The sequence below is a fragment of the Zophobas morio genome, unplaced genomic scaffold (genome assembly GCF_036711695.1).
Source record: "Zophobas morio isolate AGI-343-1 ecotype UQ-CSIRO unplaced genomic scaffold, CSIRO_AGI_Zmor_V1 ptg000017l, whole genome shotgun sequence".
In the NCBI taxonomy this organism is placed as follows: domain Eukaryota; kingdom Metazoa; phylum Arthropoda; class Insecta; order Coleoptera; family Tenebrionidae; genus Zophobas; species Zophobas morio.
In genome coordinates, this window is record NW_026972122.1 from 6,206,282 (window position 1) to 6,221,984 (window position 15,703).

The window sequence follows — 15,703 nt, forward strand, 5'->3', positions numbered from 1 at the left end:
AATCTAAAAATTGAGAAAACAAAATGAGCCAGAATCGGAAAATTGGAAAACGAAAAATTAAAAAATTAAATTTAAAAAAATCGAGAAACGGAAAAGTTCTCCATAAATTGAGAAAACGAAAAATTGAAAAATCGAAAAGTAAAATTCGAAAAATCGAAAAATCCAAAAATCGAAAAATTGAAGAATCGAAATATCGAAAAATCTCAAAACTGAAATATTGAAAAATTGAAGAATCAAAAAATTGCAAAATCCCAAAACTGAAATAACAAAATTGAGAAATTGAAAAATTGTTAAATCGAGACATCAAAGTGGAAAAATCAAAAATTTAAAAATTGAAAAATTGAAAAATCAAGAACCTAAAAAAATTCAACAATTTAAAAGTCGATAAATCGAAAAATGGGAAAAACAAAATATCGAGAAATCAGGTTTTAAAAATCAAAAAATTGGAAAACCGAAAAATCGAGAAATCGAAAAATCAAAAATTTTAAAAATTCAAAAATCAAAAGAAAAAAATTGAAAAAATTAAAAATCTGAAATTAAACAATTGAAGAAGTAAAAATGGAAAAATCGAAATATCAAAAATTGTAAAAATCAAAAGATTGAGACATCGAGAAATCGAATCATCAAACTATTGAGAAATTCGGAAATCGAAAAGTCGAAAAATCGAAAAATTGAGAAATCAAAATGAGCCAGAATCGGAAAATTTGAAAATAAAAAATTAAATTAAAAAAAATCGCGAAATGTAAAATTTCTCGATAAATTGAGAAATCGAAAAATTGAAAAATCGAAAAACTGAAAAATCGAAAAATGAGAAATCGAAAATTCTAATATGTATTATAAAAATTGAACAATTAAACTATCGAGAAATTGGAAAATCAATAAATCGAAATATCAAAAATCCGAAAAAACAAAAAAGTAAAATTCAAAATTCGAAAAATTGCAAAATCGATAAGTAAAAAATTCGGGAAATCGAAAGATCCAAAAATCGAAAAATTGAAGAATCGAAATATCGAAAAATCTCAAAACTGAAATATTGAAAAATTGAAGAATCAAAAAATTGCAAAATCCCAAAACTGAAACAACACAATTGAAAAATTGAAAAATTGATAAATCGAGACATCGAAGTCGAAAAATCGAAGTGGAGAAATCAAAAATTTAAAAATCGAAAAATTGAAAAATCAAGAACCTGAAAAGTCGAACAATTTAAAAGTCGATAAATCGAAAAATGGGAAAAACAAAATATCGAGAAATCAAGTTTTAAAAATCGAAAAATTGAAAAACCGAAAAATCGAGAAATCGAAAAATCAAAAATTTTAAAATCCCAAAACTGAAACATCAAAAAATTCAGAAATCGAAAAATTGAAAAATTGGAAAATCGAAGTAGAATAATTGAAATTTTAAAAAATCGAAAAATTAAAAATCAGAAACCTGAAAAATCGAAAAATTAATTAAGTCGAGAAATCGAGAAATGGTGAGATCAAACAATCGAGAAATGAAGTTTTAAAAATCGAAAATCGAGAAATCGAAAAATCAAAAATTTTAATTGAAAAATTAAAATATGGCAAATTGAAAAATCGCTAAATCGAAACATAAAAAATCAAAGACAGCGAGAAATCGAATCATCAAAAGATGGAGAAATTCATAGAAAAGTCGAAAAACCGAAAAATTGAGAAATCGAAAATTTTAAAATTATAAAAAATAAAAAATTAAAGTAGCGAGAAAATTGAAAAGTCAGTAAATCGGAATATCAAAAATCCGAAAAAATTAAAAAATCTGAAAGTTTGACTGAGTTGCCACTTAACATTGCTAGATCCATCTAAAAGATTTTAAGGCTTACTCGTAAATTTGCTGGTAATTTTCCAAGCAACAAAAATACTGCGACACTGTTATTTTTTATAACATCTAAATGACATCAAATTCTAAAATAATTAAAATATTATTTCTATAATAAAACTTTGATAAGATATCTAAACAATTTGTGTAATGCAGTCAATTCCTATAAATGTTTTTTTTTCCTACAAACACAAAATATTCTGTTGTTAAAATGCATCTGAAAGTTGCGGCATCTTTTCTACTACTACTAGCTTTGATTAATGTCCACCAGACGGTAAATACATTCTAGCACAAAAGTGTCATCATATATATCTTAATACTGATCTTTTTAGGAAGAGATTTCTAGAGGTAGGAACATCGATAACAGACAATTCAGAAAATTATTATAGGTTGGTGTTTAATCAAGTTTAATTTCCTCTATTTTTAGATTCAAGAATAATTGGTGGACTTGACGCTAACGCCGGACAATACAAATTTGCCGCTGCTATCACTGTTACTACAGAAACTAGCAGATTCTTTTGCGGAGGATCTCTTCTTACAAACCAGTGGATTATAACTGCCGGACAATGCGTTAACGGGTACTAAATATATTTTAGTTTAACTTTGACTGAAGTGTCTAATGACTGACATATTTAGGGCAACGCTATTTACAATTCAGATAGGGTCCAACAAATTAACCGAGGATGATACCAATCGAGTAATTGTTGCCACGTCAGAATACGTTATACATCCAGAATTCAACCCAACTACACTGGAAAATGACGTAGGACTTATCAAACTAAGAATTCCAGTAGAGTTTACAAGTACGTAAATTTTATTTGATTTTTTTCTCAATAGGTACATAAAGTTTTCTTTTAGACTACGTTAACACAATATACTATGCAGACTCCACTCCAGTAGGAAATTCTACTAGTCTCGTGGCAATAGGATGGGGACAGACTAGTGATGGTAGTTACTATTTCAATTAGTCCACTAGCTTTAACACTTAAATGTGTACTAAATGATTTTAGACGATCCTGAGTTGTCTGAGCATCTTCAGGGGGTTCAAGTAGTCTCAATATCAAATGAAGAATGTAGATTCACATATGGGAGCCAACTTACTGATAACATGCTTTGTGTCGCTGGATCTTATAATGAAGGAACCTGCATAGTAGGGTTTTTTCTGCTTTTTTATTCAGTTTTAATATTTAATACGAATTGTAGGGTGACACAGGTAGCGCACTAATACAAATTGTAAGTAGAGGAGCACAGGTGCACACAGGAATTGCAAGTTTTGTAAGTGGAAATGGCTGTCAGAGTACTGATCCTTCGGGATATACAAGGACACATCCCTATCTTGACTGGATAAAAAGTATAATTCTTGCCTAAAAGAGATTTTCACTTCAATAAAGAGTTTCTCAAAACAAAATTTTCTAAAAATAGTGGAAATTATTTCGTTAATTTGTTTTAGTGCCGGCGCAGCAAAAAGTAAAACTTTTTATTAGGATTAAAAGTTCAATATTTTTTGAGGAGCAATTGATATTATATATACATATAACATATATTATTTCTTCTCCAACCGAGAAAAAAAAAATTGAAATCGGAAAATTTAGCCCTGTTCGCATTTTTCATATTAGTGTTGACTTGATGAGTTTATGAAATTTTCATAAAAATGAGTTCAAATGAAATTCTAAAAGTACCTGCAGATATATTCTGTGCAAGAGAAGTTTATTTGAATTTGCTTCCACCAAGGTCTCGTGAAATTTATGAATTTGCCTATAGACGTTTCATGAATTGGTGCAAAGAAAAAAGTTGGCAATCTTATACAGAAGATGTTCTTGTGGTATATTTTTGGAATTTATCGACTAAAATGGGACGATCAAGTCTTCGGGCACAATATTCAATGTCAACTTTCATCAATCAAAGAAGGCAAAGGTATTTACCAAAGGGCAAGTGGATCACTTTCTAAATGTAGCGCCAGATATAGTAATTCCGGTGAGAGATTGGGATTTCTTGACAGTTGACATGTAAGTTGGCATCAACCTAACAGAACAAAATGCGCTAAAATTCCTACGCTGTCGCTGTCCCTGTTACAAATTTAAAACTACTGAAGTTCCATTACTGAGATTGCCTTTTTTTTCTTAATATGTGTAGTCATATTTTCACAACAAGGCACTTCTGGATTTTGGATTCTGGATTCTTAATTATGGGGGCTGACCATAGCCAGCCGGCACTTAGGCCTCGCCTTTAAGCCCATTGTACCTTCCCCAAGTCTATATCAGGGTGTTTTCCCGCTCCTCTACTCGTCAAGCCACCCAACTGCTTGAATGTACCTGAGTAATGCAAAGGGTGGAAACTCCCTGATTTTTGCCATACTAGGCCAGATGTCCTCTAGTATGGATTCCCTGTAGGAGGCTAGGGCTGGACATTCACGAAGAATGTGCTCAGCTGTTTCCTCTTCTTCATTGCATCCACGACAAATTGGGTCTATTACCACCCCTATCGTATGTAGATGTTTGTTAAACTGGTAATGTCCCGTAAGGAATCCTACCAGTTTACGCAGTTTGTCTCTTGAAAGTGAGAGATAAAATTTCGTCAACTTACGGTCTGGTGTTGCCATACAAGCTCTACTTTGGCGACAGCTGCTCAACGTCGCCCATATCTGCTCATGGTGTCTGTGGGTATATTACTTTACGAGTTCGTTCGAGAGGTCGACCGAAGGCGTGATTGCCGGTTCGGGTCCCCAGAAGGGCATGCGCGCGGCTCGCTTCGCCATCTCATCTGCCCTCTCGTTTCCTTCGTTGCCACTGTGTCCTTTGATCCAACAAAGTTCCACACTATTCCTCGGCGTTACATACCTTAGCGTTTGTCTGCACTCCCAAACCAGCCCGGATCGAACCATACAGCTGTCCAGGGCTAGTAGTGCAGACTTGCTGTCAGTAAGTATGCGTATTGATTTGTTGCCGATTTCACGTTCAGCAATGATTCTAGCTCCCAGCATTATTCCCATCAGTTCTGTTTGTAAGACAGACGTGTGGGTGCCGAGAGGTACACTGATTTGTGCGTTCAATTGTTCGGAGTAGATGCCGGCTCCTGAACCACTATCTGTTTTGGCACCATCGACATAGATATCAATGTCGGCTCGTCCTTCTGAATTATCATTCGTTGATATTCTATATGTCTTCTCATACATTAATTTTGTGCCCATTCGGTCACAACCCATCCTTAACAAGGGTATTCTGTTGAACGCCTCCGTTAAGATCCGAGTGTGCTTCGTTGTGCGGTCTTGCTTGTACCATACTCCCAGAGTGTGAAGTCTTAGAGACGTCGTCATTGCCGCTTCCTCTATGTAAAGGTTAAGAGGTGCTCAGCAAAGAAGAGTCTCCAGCGCCGCTGTGGGAGTGGTCCTCATTGCTCCTGTAACACTGAGACACGCCATTCTCTGAACGTGTTCAAGTTGCAGGGCTGTTGTTTTTTGTCTGGCTCTGGGCCACCAAACTAAAGCTCCATAGCATAGCATCGGTCTGACTATTGCCGTGTAGATCCAGAGGGCGATCTTGGGATTTAAACCCCACGACTTTCCCACCACCCTACGACATTGCCAAAGAGCCGAGCGTGCGTTTTCCACTTTATCATCTACATGCTTCTTCCAATTCAGTCGCCAGTCCAATACAACTCCCAGGTATTTGACTTCGTCCGAAAGTTGAAGCGTTGTGTTAATTATTTTTGGCATCTGTAGTGTGCCAATTTTCCTTTTCCTAGTGAACAGGATTAGTTTCGTCTTCTCTCCATTAACGGAGAGGGTATGCCTGCTGCACCATTCTTCGACTATTTTTACTGCAGCTTGCAATATCTCACATAATGCATCTGCGTTTTTTCGTGTTAGCAGAATGACTAGATCGTCTGCGTATCAGGCTGTCAACGACAGTATCCCACAGTACAGGAGAGAGAACTCCTCCCTGAGGACATCCCCTGCCCTGCCTGCAACAGCCTCGATCTCAGTGCCACTTACATTAATCAGTATTTACCTATTCCTCAGCATACCGGCCACCCACCTACTTAGGGTGGAGTTCACGTCGTGCTCTCGTAGGGCTAGTTCTATGCTTTTGAAGGTCGTTTTATCAAACGCTCCTTCAATACCCAAAAACATTCCTAAGGTGAAGAGTTTGTTCTCCATCGCCCACTCTATACGGTTTGTAACTGTGTGTAGGGTCGTATCGGTGGATCTTCCTTGGATGTAGGCACGTTGGTTCGAATGTAGAGGTTGCTTGCTCAAAGCAGTGTCCCGAATCTCTTTTTCGCTTAGTCTTTCTAGCGTTTTCAGCAAGAATGATGTTAAGCTAATTGGTCTGTAAGATTTAGACAAGGCGTAATCTTGTCGTCCTGACTTAGGTATAAAGATAACCTTTACTTTTCGCCATGCATTCGGTATGTAGCTGAAAGCCAGACATGCCCGAAGCATTGGCAACAAAATAGGGCGTAGTCTGCTCATTCCACTCTGCAGGAGGGCGGGATAAATACCGTCAACTCCCGGAGATTTATATGGGGAAAAGCTGCCCACTGCCCACTCCAGTCTTGCCTCCGTGACTACCTTTGCCGCCAGCGCCCAGTCCTTCTGAGAAAGTTGAGTACCGGCTACATCCCTTTTGGAATGGGAGGTAGTCCTTGTGCTACCTGGAAACATGGTCTGCAGCGAAAGTTCTGCGGACTCTTCTAAGGTGACTGTAAAGGTACCATCTTCTTTCTTTAGGAAACGTAGTTCATGTGTATGGTCCTTCGAGAGAACTCTCTTCAGCCTTGTGGCCGAAGCAGTCGACGTTATGTCGCTGCAGAAGGATCTCCACGCTTCCCGTTTCCTATTTCTTAATTCTTTCTTAAACTCTTTCCGGTACTCTTGATAGGCTTCCCAGTCTTCAGTTTTCTTAGTGTTTTTTGCTCTATTGAAAAGTTTTCTTAGCCCCGTTTGAAGTAGGCTGAGCCTTCGGTTCCACCATGGTGTACCATTGCCCAGACCCTTCCTTCTTCAGTAGGCAACTTTTTTCATACGCTGACATTAGAGAGTCGTTGATAATGGTCAAGGTTTTCTCTATGTCTTCTGTCGATTTGTATTCTGTTGGTATAGACTGCACGGAGGTCCCCAGTCTGTCGTCCAGTTCTTCGTTGTATAAAGCCCAGTTCGTCAGCCTAGGGTTCCTGTAGATCTTTATCTATACCTTTTAATATATACATAATCCATCTATGGTCTTACACTGACGCCTCTTTAGAGACGTGCCATTCCAATATAAATCGTGAGATATCCCATGTAGCCAGTGTAATATCTATTACTGACTGACTACGCGATGTTACGAAAGTTGGTTCGAAGCCTCGGTTGAGAATCTCTAGATTTGTTGATAAAAGATACAAGGCACTTAAAACATGTTTAAAATGATAAATCTGTATAGGGAAATATCGATTTTGCAATTACGATCCGCCCCTTAGTGTGACAACCAATGAAAAATTCATCACAATTGAGATCGAGACAGATGGGTGGGGCTTCAGTTTTGGTTTTCTTTTTTAATTAATACACCTAGGGCCGGTTTATAGAAAAGCGAACTAAATACTTAATCATCGATTAATTTAGCACAAGATTAAAATGAGGAATATGAGCCCATGATTGGTTAAAACATTCACGTTGCCTAAGAACAGACCTCAGTTAAAAGTTAAACGCAAATTAACTTTAATTTCGCTTTCTATAAACCGGGTCTTAGTTTTCTTTGTATAACACGATTAATTAAAAACAATTTCACATGGTAATTTCTGGTAGGAAAGTAAAGATTTTACAATTAACCTCTGCCCCTCGGTTTACAACGAATAAAAAAAAATCATCAGAAATGAGATAGGGCGGGTGGGCGGGGCTTATATTTTGCCTTTTTTTTTTAATATACGTAGCCATCTTTTCACAACATGAAACTTAGAACATGATGGGTCGGAGCCTAATTGCAAAATCGATATTTCCTTATACAAATTTTCCATTTTAAACATGTTTTAAGTTTCATGTTGTGAAAATAAGTCTACACATATTGAAACAAAAAGGCAAAACGTAAGCCCGCCCGTCCGCCCTATCTCAATTCTGATGTTTTTTTTTATTAACCGTGAACCAAGGGGGCGGGGCGGAGCTTAAGTGTAAAATACTTATTTCTTTACAAGAAATTAAAAACATGTTTTTAAGTATCGTGTTGTTCAAAGAATGCCGTGTATATTGTCATGAAGATAAATATTTTATAATTCTTAGTTGCGAAATCATGACGCCTCGCTTCCTCTCGAATCATGTGATGGTGGTATTTGGAGACGGGGTAGCATTATCCTGCTAGAACGGAAATGTGATTGAACTAAGACAAGTGGGGAAAATTGCTGTTCTAGCGGGATGATGGTTTCCTGGCTCCAACGAGAACCCGAAACGGAGAGTTTGTGAGTGACCATCATCGCAACAACTAGACCCCGGAACCATATAAGTACCATCTTAGATAATAAATCTAGTTTAAAATTTTATTTGGGAGTTTACTATTTGGGGTTCCTGGAAAATTGAGCTTGGGTCGTGACAATATTAAGAAAAAAAGGCAAAATATAAACCCCGCCCGCCCGCCCCATCTCAATTGTGATGATTTTTTTGATTTACGGATTTTACAATTATAAAACTTCATTACTACTTAAATCAGGGCGGGTATGGGTGTGGCTTAATCTTTGGCTTTAATTTTTCTTAATATATGTACATAGTATTCATTGAATAACACGATACTCAAAAACATGATTGACATGGTAATTTCTTGTAGAAGATAATAAGGATTTTGCCATTAAAATTCGTGCCTTTGGCTTTCGACGATTAAAAAAAAATCATCACAATTGAGAGAGGGTGGGGCTTATATTTTGCCCTTTTTCTTAGTATACGTGGTCGTATTTTCAAAACAAGAAACTTAAAACATGCATACAACAAACGTACAATTCTTGTAGACAAGTACGGATCTTGCAGTTAAGCCCCGCCCCTCGAACTGACAACGAATGAAAAATTCATCACAACTGAGAATTGAGATCGGGGCGGGCATGGGAGGGGCATAATCTTCGGCTTTATTTTTTTCTTAGTCCACACAATATTCTTTGAAGAACACGATACTCAAAAACATGTTGTTTTAATTTCTCGTAGAGACATAAGGATTTTGCAGTTAAGCTCCGCCTTTTGGTTCACGACGAATAGAAAAAAAATCATACAATTGAGATAGGGCGGGTGGGCGGGGCTACATTTTGCCTTTTTTTTTTTCTTAATATGCGTACACTTATTTCGACAACAAGAAAAACGTAATCTTCCACTTTTTTTCTACAACCCCTTTAAATACGGCAAAAGTTGACCATCAAAGTTACTATCAACGGCAACTTGGCAACGGCTCTAGGAGATATTTCAGACTTTTCTGTCACTCAATCTCTCACCGTACATAGTATATTACATATTTGATGATGATTATGATGAAGTTAAGCCATATCAAAAATATGTAATCCAAAAGAATAAAACTTAAAACAGTTCAGGTTGTTTTGATATTAGGAATTGCAGGCGGATGTCGTTGTGAGGAACTGATCAATTTAAAAATGAATGACACTGAGGATGTAAAATCAGCCTCCCAAAAAGTTCCCCTTATTTACGGTTTTGGGAGAAAATTATTTAAGGTTTTTTCAAAACTATGTTGCTTTGCGGCCTCCAAATATTGAAGAACGATTGTTTTTAAAATTTATTAATGGAAAATGTCATCGGGTAGTTGTCGGTATACTCAAAACCAGTGCCGTGCTTCAGGAAATCGCAAAATTCTTAAAACTAGAAAATTGGAAAGAATACACAGGATACTCAATAGGAAGAAATTCTGCCACAATTCTTGTGGATGCAGGGTGCCCTGACGTGTCTTAAAAGATACGGAGGTTAGAGATCCAGCACAAGCTACTGAAACTTTGTATTCTTTACGAAATGTAAATAATTCCTCTGATACTTCTGTCAGTAATTTAATAATTAATGAAAATGTCGTGGACTATTCCAAGAATGACACAAATTATAGTTCTCGGAGCTTATTTATTTTTCACAGTTGCTCAGATTGTACATTTAATATTAATATAAATAAATAATTTCAGTTCTTATTCTCTATTCTTCTGATAAAAATATAGGCAATTTTTTTCCTAGTAACGGGAACGTTAACCTTGCAGACGGTTGAAAACAATGTCATAATTTTATGACGGTTGAAGAAAATAGTTATTTACAGTTTGAGTGCGGTAGGTAACATGGGACCGAAACCTGCAAAATGCCTAACGCACGAAAATTGTATTCAATTTTTTCGCCGACATTGATTTTATTTTAAAAAGTATTTATTTTTAAAAATATTTTTCGAAGTGGAAATAAATGAAGTGACAGTTTCGAGACTTGACGTTTACTGAAGGAACCTATAATACCGACATCCATGAGATGGCGCCATGTGATTTTTTTTAAATAATTAATTTTTTCTAATTCAAAAGTTTTGACTGAACAAAACACTATGTAAAGTAGTGTTCTAGTATGTTTTCTTTTATTATTTACACAGAACTTTTTTTATTAGAGCTTCTAGAGGCTAATGCATATTGAGTTACTTTGACACCCAAAGGCGGTAAAGCAACGGTAAATTGACATTTGGTGCGTAAAGTCATTGTTACGCGGCATATCAAACGTGTGTGAATGTTTTGTTTAGATGTCAGGAAGGGAAACGTTTTTTTACTTGTTCCTCATTTGTAAACATCAATTTTTCAAGTCACTGTATTCAACATGAAAATGTCACTTAACTGGCTATAGCCAGTAAAAAATGTTACTGGCTGCCAGTAAAATATTTACAGCCCTGCACGTGCTCATACCGCCATGTATTTTAAACATTTTAAACTATTATAAGTTGAAATGACAGCCAAAATTAATTCAGGTAAATTTTCATTCACAATTGCTGCTTCCTCAGTAATATAGCTTGCGCCACACTCATTTCAATACATCGAAAACGATAAATCGAAAAATCTAAATGACAGAACTAGACAACACAGTAAATGCAATGACAAGTGCCATGCTGGCGTGCGTTTCCAAGGCAATACGTCTAAAGCTCATACGATGTTTCTTGAAATATTGGACCTTCTAGAGTTTTTAATAATCTATAAATTATAATAGTTATTTACAAGTGAGAAACAAATAAAATATTGAACAATACACGCAAGGTAACGGGTTTTTACTGGCTCCAGAAGGTGACTGTCCGCCAGTAAAAATCCTTTCACCATGCTAGTAATGTTAAATACTATGAACTGCTCACGGTTCCAACACAATTTAATGTCAATAATGGAAACGTCCCCGTAAAGCACGTGGAAGAAAAGTCACTCCTTCAGATTCAACTCATTTTTAAAACGATATGTGTACCTACTTATGTAGATTTCTGGATGTTTTTATTTAGATTGTTACATTTCCATAGATCATATCTTCTTACATAAGATTTTAAAATAGTTCATTAATGGCATTAAATTAGTCTATAAACATTTTGGCCATTTTGAGAGAAAGAACTGAAAGTTATTATTTGTTAATTATTTCTTACAGCTTGAATTGGAACATTTATTTTAGAAATATTGTTTTGACTTTAATTATATTCAATACGGGTTTATGAATTGGGAATTTATTTGGTCTACGTTGTGATTTCTGTGAACTCATTTTGATAAATATTAACTAGAATTAATGCATATTATCCGTTCGCGATCTTTATATAGTAGGGTTGGCCATCAAAATCTGGTGAGTTTGTTGGTATTCGATGCAGAATTAACTGCTTTTATTTTTAATTTTTCTATAATAAAGGATATTATTAAATGTTAAGTTTTATCATCTTCAAGACAAACAATATACAAAACCCACTTAACATACACCTTGTAAAACTTTTATGACTTATGCGGCTTAACCCAAAGCACAAAGTACAATTCTTTGAAACGACATCATCAAATTGTTGGTGGGGATGGTTAACTAAATTTTGGTTAGCGTTTTGCCATCTCCATGATATTCTTATTGTATATACATACAAAATTTGAAAACAATCGGTCGAGTAGTTTCGGATATTATATGCTCGTATTTTTTTTATCAACTATTATAAAATCCGTAGTTCTGATGTTATCTCATAAAATACCTAATACGTTAACTGTCTGATAGTGTTTTATGACATTTTTATGGCACCAGGTGAGAGGATTACTAATACATTACACACAAATTAAGATATATATACCTAGATACAGTGAAAAATTCTACTCGCTGTAGACCTGGCTTAGATTTATTATCAAGGAGCATTACAAATTTTTTCATTTTTAACGTCATAAAACTTTATTATTTTACAATACGGAAATAACCAATACTATATGTTTAAACAGCTACCAAAGTTACTAAGTACACCATTCATATAAAATGCTCTAATCTAACAATAAAATCGAGTAATTATTACAGTCTCATTCGTTTTTTTTTTTCGAATTGGCTGTTTCAAAAATCACATTAAAGCATTGTTTTATGGGTTGGTATTCCTGACTTCATAATGTGACATAAATCAAATTTGACAGATAATTGACATTTGTCACGACGGAAGGATTTTCATGTTATTTTTGCGCACATTTTGCATCCAGTCTATAATGAAAAAAAAATCCATAACGTAAATCTGGTTTAATAGTAAAATCTGCTCAACTGTTCAAATGTCCACAACCAAGCGGAAAAAATAAGTGGAACACAAATGTTTGAGCTTTTTAATTTAATGTCAAACTTGACATAAATTATCACTTGACATTTGTCGGAACTCGGTGTGGCCAATATTCGACAGCATCGACAGTAATTTACATTAAGAACGTTGGTATACTTTTTCAATTTTATTGATTCCTTTCTTCTCGGAATTATCTAATTTATAACTATAGTTCTACAAGAGATCTCATTGTTTTATGGAAAAAAAAACAATATACTAAGTAAAAATAAATGGAATTTTCCATCATCGTATACTAAGTAGGTATCTATACTATAAGTAATCACATTTTGAGACTGCGAGCACTTGAAAAGAAATTTAACTATAGCTGCTGCAATATTATTTATTTTTTTATGGTATAATTCCAAAAAAAGGAAATAAAATACACATTTCTACAATAAAATATTGATAAGATAAATTTATGTAGTGAAGTTTCTATGCACGTTTTCTGTGGTAGTACAAAAATACTGACTGTTTAAAATGCATCTAAGACCTGTGTTAATTCTTGTATTAGTATTGTCTTTGACAGAAATCCACAATGCGGTAAATACAACAGAAATATAAATAACCTTGCAAAATATTGATAATTCTAACTTTCAGGAAGCAACTCCCACAAACAAAAGAATTAGTAAGTGCGAATCTACAACCTTTCTTAAAAAAATCAAATTAAAAATCAATTCAGGTTCTAGGATAATCGGTGGTACAAATGCTTACGCAGGCCAGTTTAAATTTGCCGCTGCTATAACAGTTCATACAGAAACCAGCAGATTCTTTTGCTCGGGAGCTCTTATCACTAACCAATGGATTTTAACAGGTGGTCAATGCGTTAATGGGTACTACAGATTTTTAAGTTCCACAGTAAACTCAATGTGCTAATTTTTAGAGCTACTCTATTCACAATCCAGTTAGGATCGAACACACTCAATGGTGATGACTCAAATCGGGTGACTGTCGCCACATCAGAATACTCTTTGCACCCAGATTTTAACCCAGCAACACTGGAGAACGATATAGGGCTTATCAAACTCAGAATTCCAGTGGAACTTACTGGTACACGTTGTTAATTTTAGTTTTTCCAGTAATTAACAACCTTTTTTTTGTAGATTACGTTGATACCATAGATTATTTGCCTACGGTTCCAGTACAAGTTGCGACAAGCCTTTTGTCACTAGGATGGGGACAAATTAGTGATGGTAGAGGGATTTCTTAAAACCATTGACACATCGATATAAATACTAGTGTATAATTCTAGATGATCCTGAGCTAGCCAACCATCTCAACTGGGTTCAAGTGACTTCATTATCCAACAACGAATGCAAGCAGTCCTACGGGAGCCAAATTACCGACAATATGGTTTGCGTAAGCGGAAATTACAATGAAGGAACTTGCATTGTTAGAACATAACTTCTTATATTTAGTACCATTTATAACACTCAAAAATTGCAGGGAGATAGCGGTGGACCACTGGTACATGTTGTCAGCAGAGGCCAAATGGTACACACTGGGGTCTCAAGTTTTATAAGCGGAAATGGTTGCCAAAGTACTGACCCTTCGGGTTATACAAGAACATATCCGTACCTTAATTGGATAAAAAATATAACCCTTATTTAATAAAGATTTTTGATGAAAAAACGAGTTGAAATAACGTATTGTAGTCGCAGATTTCTTACTGTACCACCATTTTTTTAACAAGACAATAGAATACCGTTATCGGAACACTTCAAAACAAAGGATTAGTAAAATAACTTTGCAAAAAATGCTAAAAATGTGTACATACGTTCAATTTATGATAATTGATAAGATAAGAGTTAAAGGTAGCATTAAGAAGGTGAAACAATAAAAACAGTAAAAGAAGAACGCCCAGATTAGAATAAAACATGAAATTCCTGCTTCTATTGTGCATACCTTTAGTGTATGGTTATATCGTACCTGAGGTGGGTAATATTATAATTTTTTCCTCACTAATAATCTTTTAATTTTAGACAAAAAATTCTACAGTACGAACCAATTTCGGTAAACAAAGAAAATTTTAGTTTATAATATTTTAACCCATTCTTCCTACAGGAGGGCGTATAATTGGTGGTGAAATTGCCAGAGCCAGTCAATTTCCATTTGCTGCAGCTATATATGCCACTTATGAAACAGGTTCTTTTTTCTGTGGGGGAGCTATAATTGGAAACCTATGGATTCTGACAGCGGCACAATGTATCAATGGGTATGTACTACCCTATATCTTGTAACTGCATTGTCCATTATTCTTTCTTCCAGTGCTACACAGTTCACCATCCATCTCGGCTCAAACAGTTTGAACAATGCGGACCCAAATCGTGTTACAGTAGCAACTTCCACATACATAGTCCATCCAGAATTTGATCCAGACACACTGGAACACGATATTGGGTTACTGCGCCTTCGACTGCCTGTAGATTTCAATGGTAGTGCAAACATAGTCTGTCAACAGTATCTTGTCACTAACACGACCTTTTTCCAGAATACATGACTTCCATAAGTTTGCCAGAAAGAAGTGTCACAGACTCCGCAACAGTCACAACGATTGGTTGGGGGCAAGAAAGCGATCGTAAGTCTTTGCAAAAAGTTTCTAATTCCTTTATATTTCCTGGATCTATTTAAGAAAACCCAGGTCTACTGGATAATTTACACTACGTACAATTGGCTACCATATCCAATACAGAATGCAAACTGTACTATGGTGATCAAGTTGCAGATGACATGGTTTGCGTTGTTGGACAATTGAACGAAGGAATTTGTACCGTAAGCACACCAAAAATATTATAAAATGGTACCGCCAAGGTGTATGTTTTTTTGCAAGGGTGACAGTGGTGGTCCATTAATAGAATACCGTACTGAACGAGCAGCTGTTCATGTTGGTGTCGCTGTTTTTGTTAGTTCCCAAGGGTGTGAAAGTACTTTACCATCAGGATTTACTAGAACGTATCCATACGTAGACTGGATTAGAAGTGTCACCGGTCTAGTAGCATAACAAAAAGAAGAACGAGTATTTTAGCTAAATATCGTATCACGTTATATTATTATTGTTCTTATTCGTTTTACTGAAAAAACAAAAAAAGTCGATCTCAATAAAGTATATTTAACATCTA

General features: G+C 35.4%; 3 protein-coding genes across 3 annotated transcripts; all 3 read left to right on the forward strand.

The window, feature by feature from the left end:
- The first annotated feature begins 1,982 nt into the window (after window positions 1-1,982).
- Window positions 1,983-3,252, forward strand: LOC135130232 (brachyurin-like). The gene is made up of 7 exons (XM_064057585.1): window positions 1,983-2,107; window positions 2,166-2,181; window positions 2,261-2,411; window positions 2,470-2,636; window positions 2,692-2,781; window positions 2,844-2,983; window positions 3,037-3,252. The coding sequence occupies exons 1-7, from the start codon at window positions 2,003-2,005 to the stop codon at window positions 3,199-3,201; spliced, it is 834 nt and encodes a 277-aa protein (XP_063913655.1). The 5' UTR covers window positions 1,983-2,002; the 3' UTR covers window positions 3,202-3,252.
- A 9,765-nt stretch (window positions 3,253-13,017) lies between these two features.
- LOC135130018 (brachyurin-like) lies at window positions 13,018-14,518 on the forward strand. The gene is made up of 7 exons (XM_064057314.1): window positions 13,018-13,127; window positions 13,185-13,212; window positions 13,267-13,417; window positions 13,468-13,634; window positions 13,688-13,777; window positions 13,837-13,976; window positions 14,031-14,518. The coding sequence occupies exons 1-7, from the start codon at window positions 13,065-13,067 to the stop codon at window positions 14,193-14,195; spliced, it is 804 nt and encodes a 267-aa protein (XP_063913384.1). The 5' UTR covers window positions 13,018-13,064; the 3' UTR covers window positions 14,196-14,518.
- LOC135130019 (brachyurin-like) lies at window positions 14,373-15,703 on the forward strand. The gene is made up of 7 exons (XM_064057315.1): window positions 14,373-14,518; window positions 14,567-14,597; window positions 14,649-14,799; window positions 14,853-15,019; window positions 15,076-15,162; window positions 15,217-15,356; window positions 15,415-15,703. Exons 1-7 carry the CDS (start codon window positions 14,462-14,464, stop codon window positions 15,583-15,585), a joined length of 804 nt encoding a protein of 267 aa, XP_063913385.1. The 5' UTR covers window positions 14,373-14,461; the 3' UTR covers window positions 15,586-15,703.